This window comes from Hermetia illucens, chromosome 2 (genome assembly GCF_905115235.1).
Source record: "Hermetia illucens chromosome 2, iHerIll2.2.curated.20191125, whole genome shotgun sequence".
Taxonomy (NCBI): Eukaryota; Metazoa; Arthropoda; class Insecta; order Diptera; family Stratiomyidae; genus Hermetia; species Hermetia illucens.
Window position 1 is genome coordinate 175,110,808 of NC_051850.1, and position 17,892 is coordinate 175,128,699.

General features: G+C 40.5%; 1 protein-coding gene across 2 annotated transcripts in view; it reads right to left on the reverse strand.

The window, feature by feature from the left end:
• Positions 1-481: 481 nt before the first annotated feature.
• Positions 482-17,892, reverse strand: part of LOC119648040 (roquin-2) — a 45,039-nt gene continuing 27,628 nt past the window's right edge. For both annotated transcript variants that reach the window (XM_038049467.1, XM_038049468.1), the window contains exons 2-4: positions 10,704-10,866; positions 7,850-10,636; positions 482-2,177 (exon numbers count right to left, since the gene is read on the reverse strand). In XM_038049467.1, coding sequence (XP_037905395.1) covers positions 1,935-2,177; positions 7,850-10,636; positions 10,704-10,865 — 3,192 coding nt within the window. In that variant the 5' untranslated portion in view covers position 10,866 and the 3' untranslated portion in view covers positions 482-1,934. The remainder of the gene's footprint in view (positions 2,178-7,849; positions 10,637-10,703; positions 10,867-17,892) is intronic.

A 17,892-nucleotide genomic window follows, 5' to 3' on the forward strand; every position in this document is an offset into this window, starting at 1 on the left:
CTCTCCAATGGTTTACCTCCTTAAATGGGAAACTTGTTGAAGTACAAAGTTAAGTGTTTCCACTTGGACTCTTGGTTTTCTAATATGAAGTTGTATGTCAAGTGAAAATGCTTGCGTAACAATGAATCATTTGGATTCAAAATGTTTTGTGTAAAAAAATTAATATTTTTCATGCTCATTCGTTGACTCCTTTTATTTTTAAATTAAAATTTGTGTAACAAATTTAGCATGCAGTATATGTATGTATGTACTATGCAAGTTGTTTTTATTTTTTACAATTCGACAATATAAAGAATTATCATCACACAATTGGAGTTTTTAAAGCACTGGACAGCTTTTAAGTGTCAGCATATGTGTATGTATCAATTTCCTATGAAAAAAACATAATTTCAAAATTCACCAAATAATAAAATAGTTTGTCGATGATAGAACCCCTAGTCTAGAACATTAACCTTTATATAACCGAACGAAAAATGTTTAGTTTAAATCAAATTAAAAAATCATTTATTTAATTATTGGTAACAACAGTCAACATTGTTTCATTTTACGTTTCTTCTATATAAGATGTTCCTATAAATCGTCTCATCATTTTCTAAAAATACACATAATCTTCATTATTTCAATGAAATTCTCTTTAACAAAAGAAAATTAAAATATTTATATATTTATATAATATATTTATAATTTATAATAAGTCTCAAATAAGACTACACAATCTCGTTTTTATGGTATAGATGTCCAACATAAAAACCCGCCCATTTAAAATAATTATTACAAAAAAATCACAATCGACTACAAATGAGTGTGTTGTTGCAATGTGCACATTTACATCCACGTAAACGAAAAGTAGTTTGCTACTAAAAACATTTGATTAAAAGGAAATGAAGTGAAGCAAGTGAAATTGCTGTAAAATGATCATCAACATACTAAGCAACAAGACAATAAAAATAAATAATTCTTTATATATCATTTTTGATTTTACATAATTATATTAAATATTTTAAAAAAAGGCTACGTAATTGTATCATAAAACGATCCTTACCGTCGAACTGATCATACTTTCTTTAAATTTACATTTGATTTGCTTTGCTTTGCTTTTAAAAAAATATAACAATTCGCACAGTTACGTCGTCCTATGAATCAATGCAACGGCACACATTTTGCGCCCTCCCATAAAACAAATTGCCAGCATATCTAAGAGCCTTAAGGACATCTTTACGCTCAAATTTCTTCTAAATATTCAGTTAGATAATATATCTTTTGTTAGCTAGTTATTATCAAGTTTTATTGGCCCACAAGCCATTCATAGATACAATTAGAAAATAATAAAAAATATATATTTTATACTAATATGGTATAAGCCTTACACCAAACAGATATTTATATAATTGTTTCCACTTTCTCTTTACCTGATTGTAATATATAAAATAAAGTGTTTGATAGTTATAACAGTGATAACAATATTATTTCGTTATTGTTTATATTTAAAACTGATAAATTACGTGGTTAAAACTAAAATATAAAATAGTCAAGGATAAAAATTACATTTCGAAACTTTAAGCAAAAATCTTAAAGCCAAACATAAGAAGAGTGTCCTAGGAGAAACTGTACAAGCACACAGTCGTTAGGCAGCATCAAGCTGCCGCCGTGACCATTTTCTCATCAATATGATAATCAAGCACTCAACACACGCATCATACATTCTTCTACGTACATTTAAGACAGCATACAATTGCTATGTATTAATTAAATTTTTCTTTAGATACAACAAACCTTGTCACTTGCTCATTCTGCGCTACGCCGAACCCTTGTCCATGGTTTTTTATGGTTTTCTTACTAACATTGTTCGCTTTGCGTTTCCTTCACATCGCACACATTTACACATCGTTGTTCAGTAATAATCGTATTACAACTTCAATCGATTCAGCTAGTGGTCAATTGTGCTGAGTTGCGGCATCTTCAGAATGAGGTGGCCACAGTTCCTCGTGTTCGGCAAGTTCAGATTCCAAACGCAACTCCAACTGACGAATGTCGTTCGCAATTCGATCCTCGTATCCTTCTTCAGGAACTTCGTTTTTGATTGGTGTTGTCTCCTTTGAGGTGTCCCAAAAGCTTGCGGTGGGGCTTAATGATTTTGAATCACCACTATTTTTCCAGATTGTTATCATAGGAGTGAGCTGAAATTCAAATGAAATCTTGTAAAGTTGTTTATTTGTGAAAAGTGTGTTATAAATCAGAAAAAAAAGAAAAGGAGCCACTAACTGAATGTCCGATGAAAATCCAGAAATTTCAGGAAATAAAAGGCGATTAAGCCGGCAATAACCTGTTCTGATACTGCCTATTAACACCTTGGTACAATGGTACAATTCGCATCCGCAGTCCCTGAATCCCTGAATAATCATCAGGTGACTGACAAACTCAGTCCTTTTTTAAGACGTATTCAGTCATAATTACCGAAAGAGAAGAATGGTCGGCAAACGGCCACAAAACTTTTAGAACTATGGACATAGCAATCTCCAAGATCGTTTTCGGAATTCTCGGTTATTTAAGGGTGTCCCCTGCACCGCGAAAAAATGACTGTCATATCTCAAGGCAGGTATACGCCATTGGCAGCAAAATATTGTCTGCAACAGAATCGATCGGATCGCACAATTAGAATCTTTTCCGACAGTCAATTGCCGCTCTTTAAACATCACTCACATGGAAAAAATCGAGGTGGTCTCGGGAATATTCAGTGTCTCGATCTACCCAAACCGAAGATGAAGATACCTCAGAAAAGTTTTCTTCAATGAATAATCTGCACAAGCAGCCGACTGTGATGTCTTGGAAAAGTTTTCTTCAATGAAGAATCTGTGCAATCGGCAGACGGAGATGCCTTGGAAAAGTTTTCTTCAACGAAGAATCTGCACAATTTACCTCTAGGAGACGTGTTCAGAATCGCAAAAAATAACGAAGTTGGTAGGAAGGAGGTCAGTTGAATAGGCGCTTCAGAAGACAGTACAACAGGCCTAATATGATATATAAAGCCTGAGTGCTTGAAGTTATGGCTCTCCCCAGTCTGTCACCCTATCTTAACCTTATTCGAGTATACCATAAAATCGTTTAGGTTCAACATTGCGAGCAACACAAGATATGTTGCCGCGCCGGTGACCAACGGAACGCAGTTAGACCATCAATGCAAGCAACTTCTCATCCCGCGTATGGTCACAGAAATAGTAACACAGTAGTGATGCCGCTGACTCCTCCTTGGCGGCCACAGAATGTGACGCACACACCGCAAAAGAAAATAACGCTCTTCTCTATAGTCTAAGCTAAATCGCGCTGTACGGCAGCGTGCGTTGCTTATAATTTTATGTCGAATATAATGATATTTTCTTTATTAAACTGTGAGAGAGTTTAAACTAAAGCTTCAGGAAACCTGATTGAGTCTCCCAAAGTGGTGACTTTGTCGACTGAATCCCGAACCAATGGCGTGCCTTCTTCCATTTGGCGCGTAACGCGCAGGCAAAGGAAAAAGAAGAAGACTCAGTGTACGACCCTAGCGCGATCACGTATCCGTTCCCTGTGCTTATATCTCGTATACAATGATAAAAGGAATCGATGCCTTCAACAGCAATGACTTTCTCATGGACAACAAACACCACAAAGTGCCAGAAAACCCTGAAGAACGGAAAACATTCAACGAGGATACACTACCTTGCCAACTCATGGCTATCTCGCTGGTGCCAACTGCCGCATTTCTGGAAGGCCAACTCGAAAATATGGTTTATAAGAGTTGAAACAAGCATCATCGACAAATTCGACCATATTGCCTTAACCCTCGACGAAGCTGCGGATCAAGAAATGACCAACATACCTCTGAGTACCTTAGAGAAAGACAGACCAGCAGATAGGTAAGCTTTTAAAATAGCTCGAACCGTCCCAATCGCATGAACACGGTGGTTTGATCTGCCTATGTCAACGGATATCAACATACATATCAGAACTAACTGATTTGACCTCCTACTTCTGGTAATTGCCTTCACCTTGCAGATCGCCAAAGCATCCTTCCTTGATAAGCCCACAACACTGGTTGATCGACTTATCCCCAAATAACGCTCCATCGAAACCACCAGTGTACCATCGACGACCACGAAAAATTGTGCTGATATCATTGTCTACGAATCGGGCTCTTTTCTAAAATCCATAATAATAATTAGTGTATTTGCTACCTATCCACCACAATCTCCCTCCAAGAGCACGAGATAAGGTCTTTAATGAGGTCAAGAAAAAATCTCACATGAGAAGCATGGGAAGAATCCCTGAAGTTTCAAAACCTCATCACGTAGTATACGTCCAGTATAGCCGAAACGAACTTGACGCAGGAGAACTTCTTTCCAATATTTACAAGGAAGCCCACGCTCGTTCTTACACTCGTCCGTCCATCTGGAACTTTATTCTATACACCAGTACCTTGTCTTCCCAACATCGCACGTCATAATAAATTCTCTTCGCTCTTTACCCGTCACACAAAAAATGCCATCAATTTCCGAAACTGGATAAATCAGTAACTAAAGCGCTGGGCTGCCGTAGTGGAAGGTCGCGGTTCAAATTTCACTGGTGGCAGAGGGATTTGTATCATGACTGCATATCGCATACAAGTCGACTCAGCTGTGAATGAATCCCTGAGTCTAATCAGAGTAACAATCGAGGGCAAGTGCAATGCTGACCACATTGCCTCCTACAGTGTATGTATGTAATGTACCGTTTAGGTCTTGAATGAAGTACTCTAACACGCTTCAAGGCGCTTATTCAATTGGATTGTCGCGCCGACGAATATTATCATCATAATCTCTCTAATAGTGCCCTTTGTTCTCTTCTCTATATTATAAATATCCACAATACTCACTCTATCCCCAAATATAACATTAGACTTCAGCCATATATATGAGCGCTATCGATTAATATAGTACCTGGATATTAGGGTAAGAGTCCTGTTCTGAAACTTAACTTTACGCGAGATGATCAATATAAATAACTTATCCATGAGTCTAGACGAGGAGGAAAAAAACTATAATACTTAAGGGAAAGCCCCAAAACCCCGACCAAATGTTCTCGAATGAGGAAGTCAATGCTCGCACAGCCCTCGCGGAAAATTAGGAGCGACAATAATTCCAACACACCTTCCTGCTTCCGATTGAGCTTTTAAAGAAGAATCGACGGCGCTAAACCATCAATATACGCTTATGTCGAACCCTCACTCGGATGTTCACCGTAGTCAACGTTCAACGTGCTCACCTGACTAAAAGAACTTCATAGCTCTGAAGCCAACTGATAGGGTTTCCATTGGCCCTCACACCTATTGGCCTCCAGAGAACCTGAGTCGACCTTACAAAGTACGTCTAGCCCTCCTGTCTGCAAGCATCTTCGGAAACTCGCTAGCACTTGTCTTACCGCGATTGAAGAAAATTTCACACGACTTTTGGCCCTCATTCAGCCAATGGGCAAGTCGGCTTTATTTTTTTTGTCTCGAAACAAAACGGAACTTGACGAATCTCGGACGACTATAGACGACTCAACAATTGTTTATAGCAGACGAATACCTTCTCTTTGCAATGAAAAGCTACTCCAAGAAGTCACGAAAATGTCTTCTCGGTCGTAGACTTGAAGAAAGCGTTCTATGAGTTTCTACTCTTCAAGCACCCACATCTTTTAGAGCTCTCGTGTGAACAATGCATCGCTTTTTCCGAGATCCTCTTTCACCAGAACATCACCGAACGTTATCATCATCTCAAAGAACCGCTTACAACGTCTTCAACTTCTTCGTCGACTTTTTGAGGTGGTACGCAGTGCCACCGACGAGAAATGCTCTATCTGGATAGGTCTGGTAATACGCCTGGGAGAGTCTGTCTACGGTGACGGCTCCAATCCTCGGCTAAATTCATCATACGTCTTCCTCGTCTGCATACCGCCATCGAAGCGTTACATTGCACAGTTAAATGGCGATGCATCCCAAATATTCCCGATATTGCTCACCAACCACGGAAAAAAAAGGAAAACACCTCAGCAGCAAATTCGCTACTACCGAAATTACCACTACCACCTTCCTGAAACCCTACAACCCATTGGTTTTATGTATCAAGGATTCACACTCTATCATTAACGTGGCTTTGAAACAAAACAATTTCTAAAGAATACGAAAACCGCCAGCAAGCGATACAATGCCTATAACCACGAGCCCGAAGGCAGATCATTCAAGAGCTACACAGATCACAATCTTCTCGCTTTTTCAACAACCCAACGCTCACGACAAACTAACTTCATTTTACAGTTAACTACAAAGTTGGGTCCTGTAAAGGACGAAGACATCATGGCACCTGAAAAACTCTTCTACGTCGCTACCGTTCCCATACTTTCAAAGTTCATCACCTCAGCCCATGCTGGCGATCAAAATCTTCAGTACATTCTGAATAACTCTAACCTGAATATCCATAAGTACAAGGTCATGGGTGTCCTCAAAATCGATTACACGGTCGCCACCCTCATTGCGCGCTCCAAACCCCTTCCCCATGGCACCGTCTGCCCTTTCACCCACCATTAAGGACGCCGGCAATGATTATATAGTCGTCAGCGAGCACGTTGCAAGTCTTTTCAACGAGAAGTTGCCAGAAGGCATCTTTCTCGGTATCAGGTCGACCAGTCTGTAGTACGTATGCTGATATAATGGTGAACTTCATCACATCGTTCGACTTCTTTAATGACATCACGGAAACCCTCTAAGATAGCAATGTCAACATCGTATTGAGTGCTGGCTACCAAAATAGAGAAGTTTATAACCATTTTTACCGCGTTCGCGTTCTATGTCAGCTTTTGGTACCAGAATATCGGGTTTCTTGCAAAGCTTAGATATCAATGCGCCTTTTCCGAAGGGCTCTTGCGAGTTCCTCGGTATTTCCAGTTAGGGTGCCAACATTTCGCAGGCACGTATTTGTTTTGCTTTTGCTCGAACTAACTTATGTCCTGACGCCGCCCATGCGTCAAGAACCCTTGCCCATTTCTCGACCAGATCGGGGCCAGTCCTGCCGCGGCGACTGAGGTGGACGCTCGAGGCTTGTTACTCGATGCGACAATCTTGTTTCTAACGACATTGGATGCATTTTCTTGGTCAGCTGTCGCGGAACCTGTCACCAAGAGAGACCAGGTCTCAGCATTTTATTTTTGTGCTACTACGGATAGTACAAAGTACGTTGCCTCAAACCCTCTTCCTTTCCCTAGGCTTGGGACCAGCAAACTATGTTAATAGTATTGCTGCCTACAAAACCATATGAAGATATTTTGATACGCAGTGCAGTTCGTGGCCGCGTCGCGTCGCGTAGCATAAATGGGGTCCCATCGCAAAACAACTTTTTAAACTGAACGATTATTGTCCTTCAAAAAAATGACCTATATTGGTTTGAGTTAGGACCTTATTTATTAGCCAAGCGTTATATAAAATTAAACAGGTTCTGAAGAGCAGTTCCTTTATTGTCTAAAAATGTTTGTTAAGAAAGACATATACCATATTTCAGGAACCAACTTTCCCCTTGTTCAAAAGAGAGTACACTCAAGTAAGGGACAGCTGGTTCCCGATATATGATATTTGTCTGCCTTAACAAAACTGTTTAGCCAATAAAGAAACTACTCTTTAGTACCTATCTGTTGACTTCTTGACCTCTCATTCAATAGAATGGAAGCGTTTTCCAATGTCAATTTAGCTCTAAAATGTATGTGAAAAAAACATTGGAGAAACGGACCCTTTTTCATTACATTAACTTAACATATTCATCTGTAAATTTTAACATTCAAAACAAAAAAAAAGCAGATCACTCACCTTCGCTGATGTATCCTTATCTTTACTATCGATGTCCGATATTCCAAGCACACTAAAGCCATCCAATTTACCACAATCCTTTGACTGCGGACCAATGATTGTCCCACTCGATCCTCCACTACCAACAGTACCACCAATATCGCTTGATTTTGAAAATAAGAAATCCTCCTGCGTGCCCAATCCAGCAATATTGAAATCATTCGTCGTCGTGCCTAAATTCTTTAATGTTTGCTCATCAACTGTACCGCCGGCACCTGTTTCAAACATTTGCGCGCCATAGGCCATTATCTGAGCGGTCGGAGACGACGGATTGTACGGCCACACCGAATTTCCAACATTCGCCAAGCGCATGTTGTCGTTATAAGGACCCGTTGTAGATTGCTGTTGCGATTGGTGTGACATCATAGCATTTTGTGTTGCTGAATTTTTCGGCATTCGCGATATCGGTCCGAATTTACTTCTCATATCTGCTGTAGTTTCGAAGGGAATATAATCGTCTTCTTGCAGTATTGAATCAGATCGAACGAATGGATCCCGTGACACGGCATTCGCTGCTCCTGTTGTATCTATCCCGTAAGTTCCACCAATTTGAGACATCCCCAAGGTCCAGCAATTTGGCAGGATATCGTCTTTCGCTAGATTGTTGTTCAATACATGTTGCTGATGAGGGGACTGGCCGTGTCCAGTGAAATTCTTGTGTATATTTCCATTAAGATTCTTATTCAGTAAGTTCAATTCCATTTGTTTGCGACATTCGTATATTTGTCTCATTGATAAGTCCGAATTTGGCTTGTTATTGTTATTATTATTATTATTTGGCGAATTCATATACGGCGAATTATTGGGCGGAGTGTTTAAATTCATACTAATTTGTTGTTGACTTTGTTGCTGTTGTTGCGGAAGCGAGCGATGCATCTGCTGCTCCCAAGGGAGATGCTGACGTAGCATATCTCCCGGCTTGGAAAACTCATTTACCCGATTTCCCAGCTGAGCGAAAAAGGCATTGTTGCCCGGCAACATCGGAGGCAGTTTTCCCTGTGAGTTCGCTGTTTGCTGGATAGATGGTTGCACTACGGAATTCTGAGCAGCATTCACTGCATTGTAAATATCTGATGGAGGAAAGTTCCCTAAATTGTTCATTGGTGCATGAAATATTGCCGGATTAGACGGTGGTTGAGATGGTGGCGGAGGCGGTTGCTGTTGGGGAGAAACTGCTGCTGGACCTCCTGCAAAATTTGGACGTGGCGAGCGCAGCGATAGTGGTGTCCTAACTGAATAGTTCATATTGTAGGGGTTGTCATATTGATGTCTATGACCTACATTTGGCAAAATCCCTGCCGGATTCATTGTCCCGCCCGACGGTATGGGACTTGGTGCATGCATTGGTGGCATACATGCATCCATAAAAGCCGGTGGTAAAATGGTCTGCGGAGGTTGCGGCGGGACAGAGGTTTTTCCCGCTGCTCCCGCGAAACGCATCGGTGAAGTTTCTTCAGATGGCAGATGTGAATGTGTAGGTGTGTCCAAATAATCAACAGCAGTCTCTTTTGTGTTAACGACGATTGGCGTTTTTGTACTATTTTTACGGCTTCTCAATCGGTACTTTTCCAATTCAGCCTCCGAATGTGCAAACGTACAACTAGTACCTCGTGGACAAATCCTCTTTACCGCCAAATCCCGACAATAGCTGATTTTATACTTGGGGTTCGGATTCGACTGACTCGACTCCTGCAATTTTCGATTGCCATGATGCTGTACAAACTCCACAAGTCCGATCACAACTTGTTTCACATCTTCCAAAGCTTTTGCCACATCTTTCCATGGTACATTCGCCTCCCAGCTTGGATCGATGTTCGCCAAATGGTTCAATGGATCGCGGAGAGTTGAGAGATTTGCTGGATCCCCCGTCCTTTGAAGGGCAATCACAAGTTCTTGCACAGATTGGGCGAACGATTGTGGTGTTTGCAATTTGTCGATAATGCTCTGCATATGCGACTTATGCGCTGTATCTCCATAAAGTAATGCTGACCATTGATCTGGAGCAATTCTTAATCCAGCCTCTGTTGCAATCTGAACAATCTGAGCATCATGTTCACGGCGCAATGCATCATACGTTCGGAATTCTTCCTTCAATTGCATAAGCGAAGAGTCTCCGTCCCGCTTGGAAACCTTAAAACAACTCGCCCGATATAAAAGCTGTACAACATGACCAATGCTCGTTTTCGACGCTTGCGAAAAATGTGGCTCCAACCGCTGAACAACAAACATAACAAGCACCTTCCGAGATAAGGCTGAGCCATCTTCCAGTGCTAAGAGAACTAATTTAAGTACTTCTTCCTGCATAGCAGGACCCAAAAATTGGCATCCACGTGCCCTTACTGCCGCCCATAGATTCGAACTGAGCTGTTGTGGATTTTGATGTTGTAAGATCAGTTCTGTCACAGTACGTTCGCCTAAAGAACGTGCCGCTCGTAAGGCCCTAGTCCTTCCTTCATCTTCAATCAGCTGGCAATTCACTAAAGTAACAAGCTTCCGTTGCATCGGCCGCGACAGTAGACATCCTGAACTGCCATTTGCAAACGGTTTCAAATACAGAGCTAACTCCTCGATGCATTTGTTGGCTAATTTATAATGTTGTAAGTCGTCAGGTGAGAGGTTTTGCACACTTGGCGAATTTATAGCATCCGATTCAATTGCACCACTTGCATTCAATTGCGAATTGTTACCCACCAGTTGAAGAAGGGCATTATTTATCGGTAAATTTTCTAAGTCTGTAGTTATCGATGTCTGAAATGAAGCAAATACAAATTTTATGTATCGTTTAGAATATTTTATTAAAATGTAAAACACTCACTTGATCGAACGGACATTGTTTATTATGGAGTGTGGCTAGACATGTACGACATATGGTATGACCGCAACCTAAACTTATTGGAGGACGTTGTTTTGCTGCAAATTCATTAATGCAGACTGGACAGGACAAAAACTCTGTCCATTGGGGCGCCTGTATCGGCATTCTGAAAAACAATAAACATTTCAATACTCCGATAATAAGAACAAAAACATTCAAACTGATTAGCGGATATCAGAAAAATTCTGGCGGAGTACAGTGGAATATTAATGAAACGCGGCGGCTGCGAAGAGGGTTGCGAAAGAGTCCTTGGTGTTGTTTTTATATTGGTCCGAAAATTACAAAGATTTTACTCAAAAGTTTAATGATATTGTTTCATTTTATATTATGTCACAAGACAAAGACGATGTTATAGTGTTTGTATAATAAGTCCGTTCTGATTGGAACAGAAAGTACTTGCCTCAATAGCCAAAAATCATCAAGTCGCTTCAAGCATACAATATTTATAAGCGGTTACGGTTGGATTCACCCTTCAATGCAACAAGATACGATTTAGGTCGTAACGAGCCCCTAGACCTTATAGTGAGGTTGAATCGGAAGTTTGATAATGCACCCACTGCGATCCCCAAGGCCAGCTTGCATCCACTGAAAATAATCCCATAATACAGGGTGCAAAGTAACCTCTTGATTAGAATTGGGCATTCTGATGCGAAGGTCTACCCGAGGTGGCTGGTTAGGTATATTCGACAGTTGGGTGCATAGGTTTTCGTTTCGCATGGTTTAGTCACTATCATGATGGGGTCGGCGAAGATTGACCGCACCCAACGTCTAGTCATACTTTTCTAACCGTTGTGACCCGTGGTCATACTTCTGGCTGCAATAATTTCATAGGTAAACCACTTCAGGAAAACTGGTGACGAGGAAAAAAACGGGCTTACACGAAGCATATTAATATGATAATGCGTTTTGTTATCCGATCTCGTCAGCGTTCTGATCGATCTTTTTCTACTAAAATTCTACGAGATAAATATGGCACAAGTGACAAATGTTGTTTTCCAACACCATTTCACAAGACGTTGTTCATTTGTTTGAGGGAAAATCTTCAGTGGCCACAGCGGGCACATGATTAAGATCCCTGCAAATTGGTAATGAGTTATCTCCAATCACGTGCTTACAACTACAGGGTAGGCCATTTAATGTGGGCCCATCTGGCAACCCTGCAACTTTTGGTAGGAATGTCAGATTAACTAATAACATGCCGCGTTTGAAGCGTCAGTCCAAGGCAATTTATAGCATGGATCAGTACACTCCAAAAGAACACGCTGAAATAATTCAGCTTTACATTCAAAGTAAGCTCTTAATTGTGTTAACTCAACATGCATTTCGTAAAAAAATAAAGTGAAAAGTGCTCCATCTAAAAGCACTTTGCACCGTTTATACGCAAAATTTATTAACCACGTTAGTCTCAACAATACCAGTCACGCATCCAGAGAACGTACAAGACTTTCCGATGAAAATATTGAAGCCGTACGAGCCAGTATTGAGGAAATTCGGAGAACATCGAGTTATCGCCGTTCCCAGAAGTTAGGCATTGCAAGAACCACACTCAGGCGCACAATTTGTATCGATTTAAAAATGTTTCCGTAAAAAATTCAATTGGCACAAAAGTTAAACCCAGCTGATTAACCGAAACGCCTTGATTATGCCAAATGGGCTGTCGAAATTGTTCGCAATGAACCAGACTCTTGGCGAAAATTCATCATGTCAAACAAGGACCATTTTTAGTTAAATGGAGGCGTAAATAAGCAAAACTGTCGCTTCCACGCTACCGATCCTCAAGGCAAGAACAGCCTCCCCTCAATCAAAAACTGACTGTGTGGTGCGGTGTTTGTGCGGAAAAGGTCATCGGACCGTTCTTTTCGAAAATGACGAAGGAGCTTCTGTTACCATCAATGGCGAGCGTTATGCTACATGCTGCTATCGATTTTTTGAACCCATTGTTCCCCAGGAGGTTGATATCCAAAAATGGTGATTTTCGCCACCAAGATCACCAGATTTGACGCCACCAGTTTTTTTTTTCTGTGGGGCTATCTTAAATCCAAGGTATACATCAACAATCCAAGGACTCTAGCTCAACTCAAAAAGAACATTCGACGCAAAATAGCAGGCATATCGGCCGAAACATTGGCCAAAACGATGGAAAACCCTAAAAATAGAGCCATCAAGGCCAAAGGCAACCGTTTTCAAAAAATAGCTGGGACAATCTTCTTGATCAAAAATAAATAATTTTTGATATGAACAGCAAATAAATGTTTTTTTTTTCATGTTTTTTTCCACAAACAAATGGGCCCACATTAAATGGCCTACCTTGTATAATCTTATGAACCTGTTTCTATTAAAGAACAAAATTCATCAATATTTCCGCAACGCTCTTAACTCCAACCCGACTTGCTAAGAAACTTGCACTCTTCCTCCACTGCTCTGATCGCCGGTCATCCTGGTATAATGCATAGCATAACCCACAATGAAGTTATCGCCTTTCTCAATGGGCAACCATGCCCATACGCTAGCAAAGTTTCTCATTTGTTATTATTTCCGACCAGAATACGACAATGGAACGATGTTGACATGAGTTGATGAAAGCTTGGAGCTTTCGAGTAACAGTTGTGGTCACTTCCTATGTGATATTCCCATATAGCAGCATAGAGCGAATATTGGTATTGATGTTGGGATAATTTAATTTCTGGATTTTGAATGTCCTCAATGTCCTGCCCGTTAATATAAAAAGAATGAAATTACCAGTCAGACTGAAGACCTTGGTTTTGGTCGTGTTTATCTTCAGTGGGAATCTATTCGTCTCTTCCAAATCCAGAGCGTTTTGGTCAATGTCTATGACCCGGTGACATGGCTCGTTGCTTTGTAAGTCGTCCAGACAAGACAACATAAAGAACACCACCGATAACAAGAAAAAAATAATATTGGTGACAGGATAGGACCCTGACGAACTCCACTTTGGAACCCAAATTCTTCTGAAATTTTACCTCGATTGAGTACGTAAAAGATTTGAATGTTTAATTTTAATTAAAAATTAGATTGTGTCGTTTGCAGAGCAATAGTGTTTCCCCACTGGTGGACGACAATCGGGTCGCGGAAAGTTAGAGAACCAAATTTTATTTCCTTGCAAGTAGGCGCAGTAGCGCGACATGCGGGTAAAGATAAAAGGTGATGATCCTTTTCGAGACCAATATCAAACACCTATTTGTTAGTTGAAGGCAACTTCTAAATCTACTGATCGCGATGAGATCGATATGATTAGATACTTGATGCGAGTCAATCGACACCCGACTGAACTTGTGGCAGGTCCTGTACACGAACTTTTCACTGTGGTTTTTACGATGCCCAAAATTATGCGAGCAAAATGTTGTTAGAGCCCAAATTAACATTCAGATCATCCATGACGATCACAATGTCACCTTGACTTTATATTGAAAAAATTAAATTTATATCTATATTACCCTTCTTAAAATTAAACTCATAAATCAGCAAGTTTCTTTGTCTCACCCTGTAGCACATATTCTATGCACCAAGATAAGTACCTGATAAGGTAATATCTATTCCAATCAAAATGTGGCGAATTGCAAACGAAGTTTCATTCTGAGGTGACTAATACTTTAGACTTCGTTCTGCATAAAGATGAACTGCTTTCGACATTTGAAAGCAAAGGTGAATATCTCTTTTAAATTTATAATACTTTTGGCTATAGACAACATTGCTCCAAGCGCTGCACGTGTTTGAGTTGAAATCGAAGCCGCAAATCGTTTTGATGATGAAATGTTGATAATCAGGAAATCGGGAAAATAGTCAAGTGACTTTTTCATTATGATCACAAAACAAGTATAGAAGACAACTGACAAAACTGACACCGCGAATATGGGTAACAAACATTTAGATTTAGTCAGAGCTTTTTTCGGTTCCAGTCATACTTAAGAAATATTAATTAACTAAGCTAGATGCTTCCAGAAAGGGTTTCTAGAACAGACTTAATACACATTATATACCCAAAGGGTAAATATGGGGATCATAGCGTTGGATTTTACAGCGCGAGTACACTCTCTATCAGCGACAGCAACCTGCCCAGTAATAATCGATTTGAGTACCTCATATCGGTGTTCTTTCATCCAAGAGTAAACTGAGATAGGAACTGTACCAGCGCAAATATGAAGTGTACGGCAGCCTCGTTCGCTATATCCTCGTCTATAGTTCTAAGTCATAGCCGAACTCTAAATACAATGAAGTCTTTCTCCCAGACAACTACGGTTTCGTCCAGGGCAGAGGCAACTCATTAGACGCTACCTCTGCCTTTGCCCTAGGAGCAGCCTGGTCGAAGTCGTTAACAGATGTAGTTTCCTCTCTTCTATTAATCCGCAAATACTTCATGGATGCGAATTATATCCAGGGGAAAACCTGGTTAGGATTTCTAGCCAAAAGCCTGCCGAAGCTCAAATAATTCTTGTTTGGAATTGGAGTTGCTTCCGCCCTAGACGAAATCGTAGTCATGTGGGAAAAAAATTTTAACTTTGACCAAAAAATTAGAGACAGTTTCTGTCCAATTGGTCCGCTCCGCCATCAAGTGGATGGCAGATTCATGGCACCCTCAATTTCAAACAAGAACAATAAAATCTCTCTCTTGAGAATAAGGAGACGAAAATGTTGCGCTAAATCAGCGGCATAATCGCTATGATCAAGTTCGAAATGGAGATATTCGCAATCCATATGGCCTTGCATTCAAGTTGTAGAAGTTTGCCGAGAGGCTAATGGTAACTCGCTGTGTAAGATAAATCTAAACATTCAAGGAAATTTTCCAAAGACCGACCAGAACAGAGACAAATTTTAAATTTATTCAAAATTCAAATTGTTCCCTTTTCACTTTACTAGTTTTATTTTTCCGCAAATATGCATATTTCGAAAGCTACTTGCCATCTTCTTCAGTTGTAGACATCAACTCAACCGTCTGTCGATCAGCTTTTGTGAAGTTCTTTAATGCCTTCTAGTATTATTTTTGCGACGGCAAGGAGCACGCAGGCAGATATCCCTCAAATTGTCACACTTAAAACCAGTGCCTTTCTTTGGAACCTTAACATTCATCCCCTTCTTCCACTCTCTGGAAGAGGTCTCAGATTCCGAAGATTTACCTACGAGAAATATAGCCAGGACATAATAAAAGAAACTATGTTGGGTTCAGAAACATAAGGTGATGTCATAGTGGAAACTTCAGAAATGCACAATATTCATAGAAGAATTTAGAATTAAATATCTTGCCATCCAGATAGGTTTACAGGTAATGCATATGATGTCAGTCCAATAATTTGGATCTTAGGTCTCTTTGAGTTAAGAAAAGGTTCAGCTCTCGGTCCTGAGATTTACTCATGATTTATTTTGATGAAGCTTTATAAATACTCTATGCGGCTAAAAGAAGACAACGATGAGGGCGTCAAGACTATGCAGTTACACACCCCCTTGAAAGAACCTGTGACATGATAAGTATGGAGGGTAACGAATGATATGAGTTAGTCTTGTATACAATGTAGTCTCTAGTCTGGAAACATACGATTACTCGGGTGAAGAAGCCACTTTCAACACAGGGGTTGAATAGAATAAGCAGTTTGGTCGGGATAAAAATTGATGGACCCGGCGATATTGAGATAGTAGCTTCATAAAGGATGTTCAGGGCTTGTTCCACTAAAAGAGTTTCAACATCAACAAGATCGTCTATGATCCCCCATTGCGTTACTTTCATTGCATTTACTGAATTAAATACCTCCGGCAGGGCGATTGTCGGAGTAGTCTAAGCTGAAGTGGTCGACGTATTGGCAATAGCTTGCAAAGTTGCTTCGGTGCAGTGAAGAGGGGAGTGTTGAGTGCGCGTGCCACCCTAAGCATCGATTAATTTTATTTGCAGCATATGAAGAATGAACTGGTTATGTCTCTTTTGCAGAGAATTTATAGAGAGTCCTATAAATCGTTTCTTGACTTGCCGGTAACGCTTACGGGAATACCAGAAAGCTTTATGACTTAATTACGGTTAGCTCTACAAGTCAGCCATTCACGGTGCTCATACCTTTTTTGCACGTGCTTGTGAGATAGAAGTCAAATTACCTTTACTCATGTACATTACATGTAGGCTTGATTTTTAGAAATCCTGTGTATTTTCCGAACTAATACGAATAAATTCGTGGGTGTGATCCTTTGAGTGAGCTGGTTTTGGGTAGGAAGGTGGGTGAAATTTTATACAATATCACTCTGCGTGGATAGTTCTTCTTCTTTTATGGCGCTGGAATACGATTTCAGTCGTTGTCTCCCGAATTCTTCAACTCCATTTTTCTTCTCGGTCAAGCGACCGCGTTCTTCAATTTCGAATACCGAGCAGAGTGTAACTTGCGTTGTACAGTGCTACCATCTTTTCTTTTTGTTCAGAGGTTGATGAGCCCTAAGTCCGCATCCACTTGATGTCGGACCGTGCCAAATGGCGAGTAACTTGCCGCCACTCTTTATGGTCCACGAACCTCTTTTTGGGTTCAACATCCAAAGTTCGAAAATTAAAAGAGGAACGAAGATGGCTAGGGTTTCGCACCAGGACGGAGGCAACTCGTCCGACGCTGCCTCGCCTCTGCCCTGAGACCAGCGTGACCGAAGTGGCTTGCAGGTATTATACGCCCCCCATCGTAAGGTTTTGTGTAAAACAAAGCCTTATTAAAATCAATTCACTGTCTGTCTGTCACACGCACTTTCCTCCAAAACAGCTAAACCGATCCGAATGAAATTTCATGGACAGATGGGAACTATGAATCACACAAATAAATTTACTAATAGCACATTACCAACTTTTAGAAATTGACTGGAAAACCCCCCGACCTAGACGAGCTATTGTCGTTACCAAATGAGACAAGGAATAAAGGCGAAGAGGGACAGGTGGCTTTACAGACGAATATGCGTATTCAACTCTATGATTGGTCATGAGAAAATCAACCAATGAACTACTCTTTGATCAAAAATCACCGGTTTTCACCTCATCACATTCAATTTTAGTCGGGAACCCTCTGAACCAATTTGAAAAAAATATTCATTCCTCCAGCGTGCTTGACTTCAAGTTGGCGTTACCTTTTTCTTGTCAACAGGTGAAAATTGCTTTCTT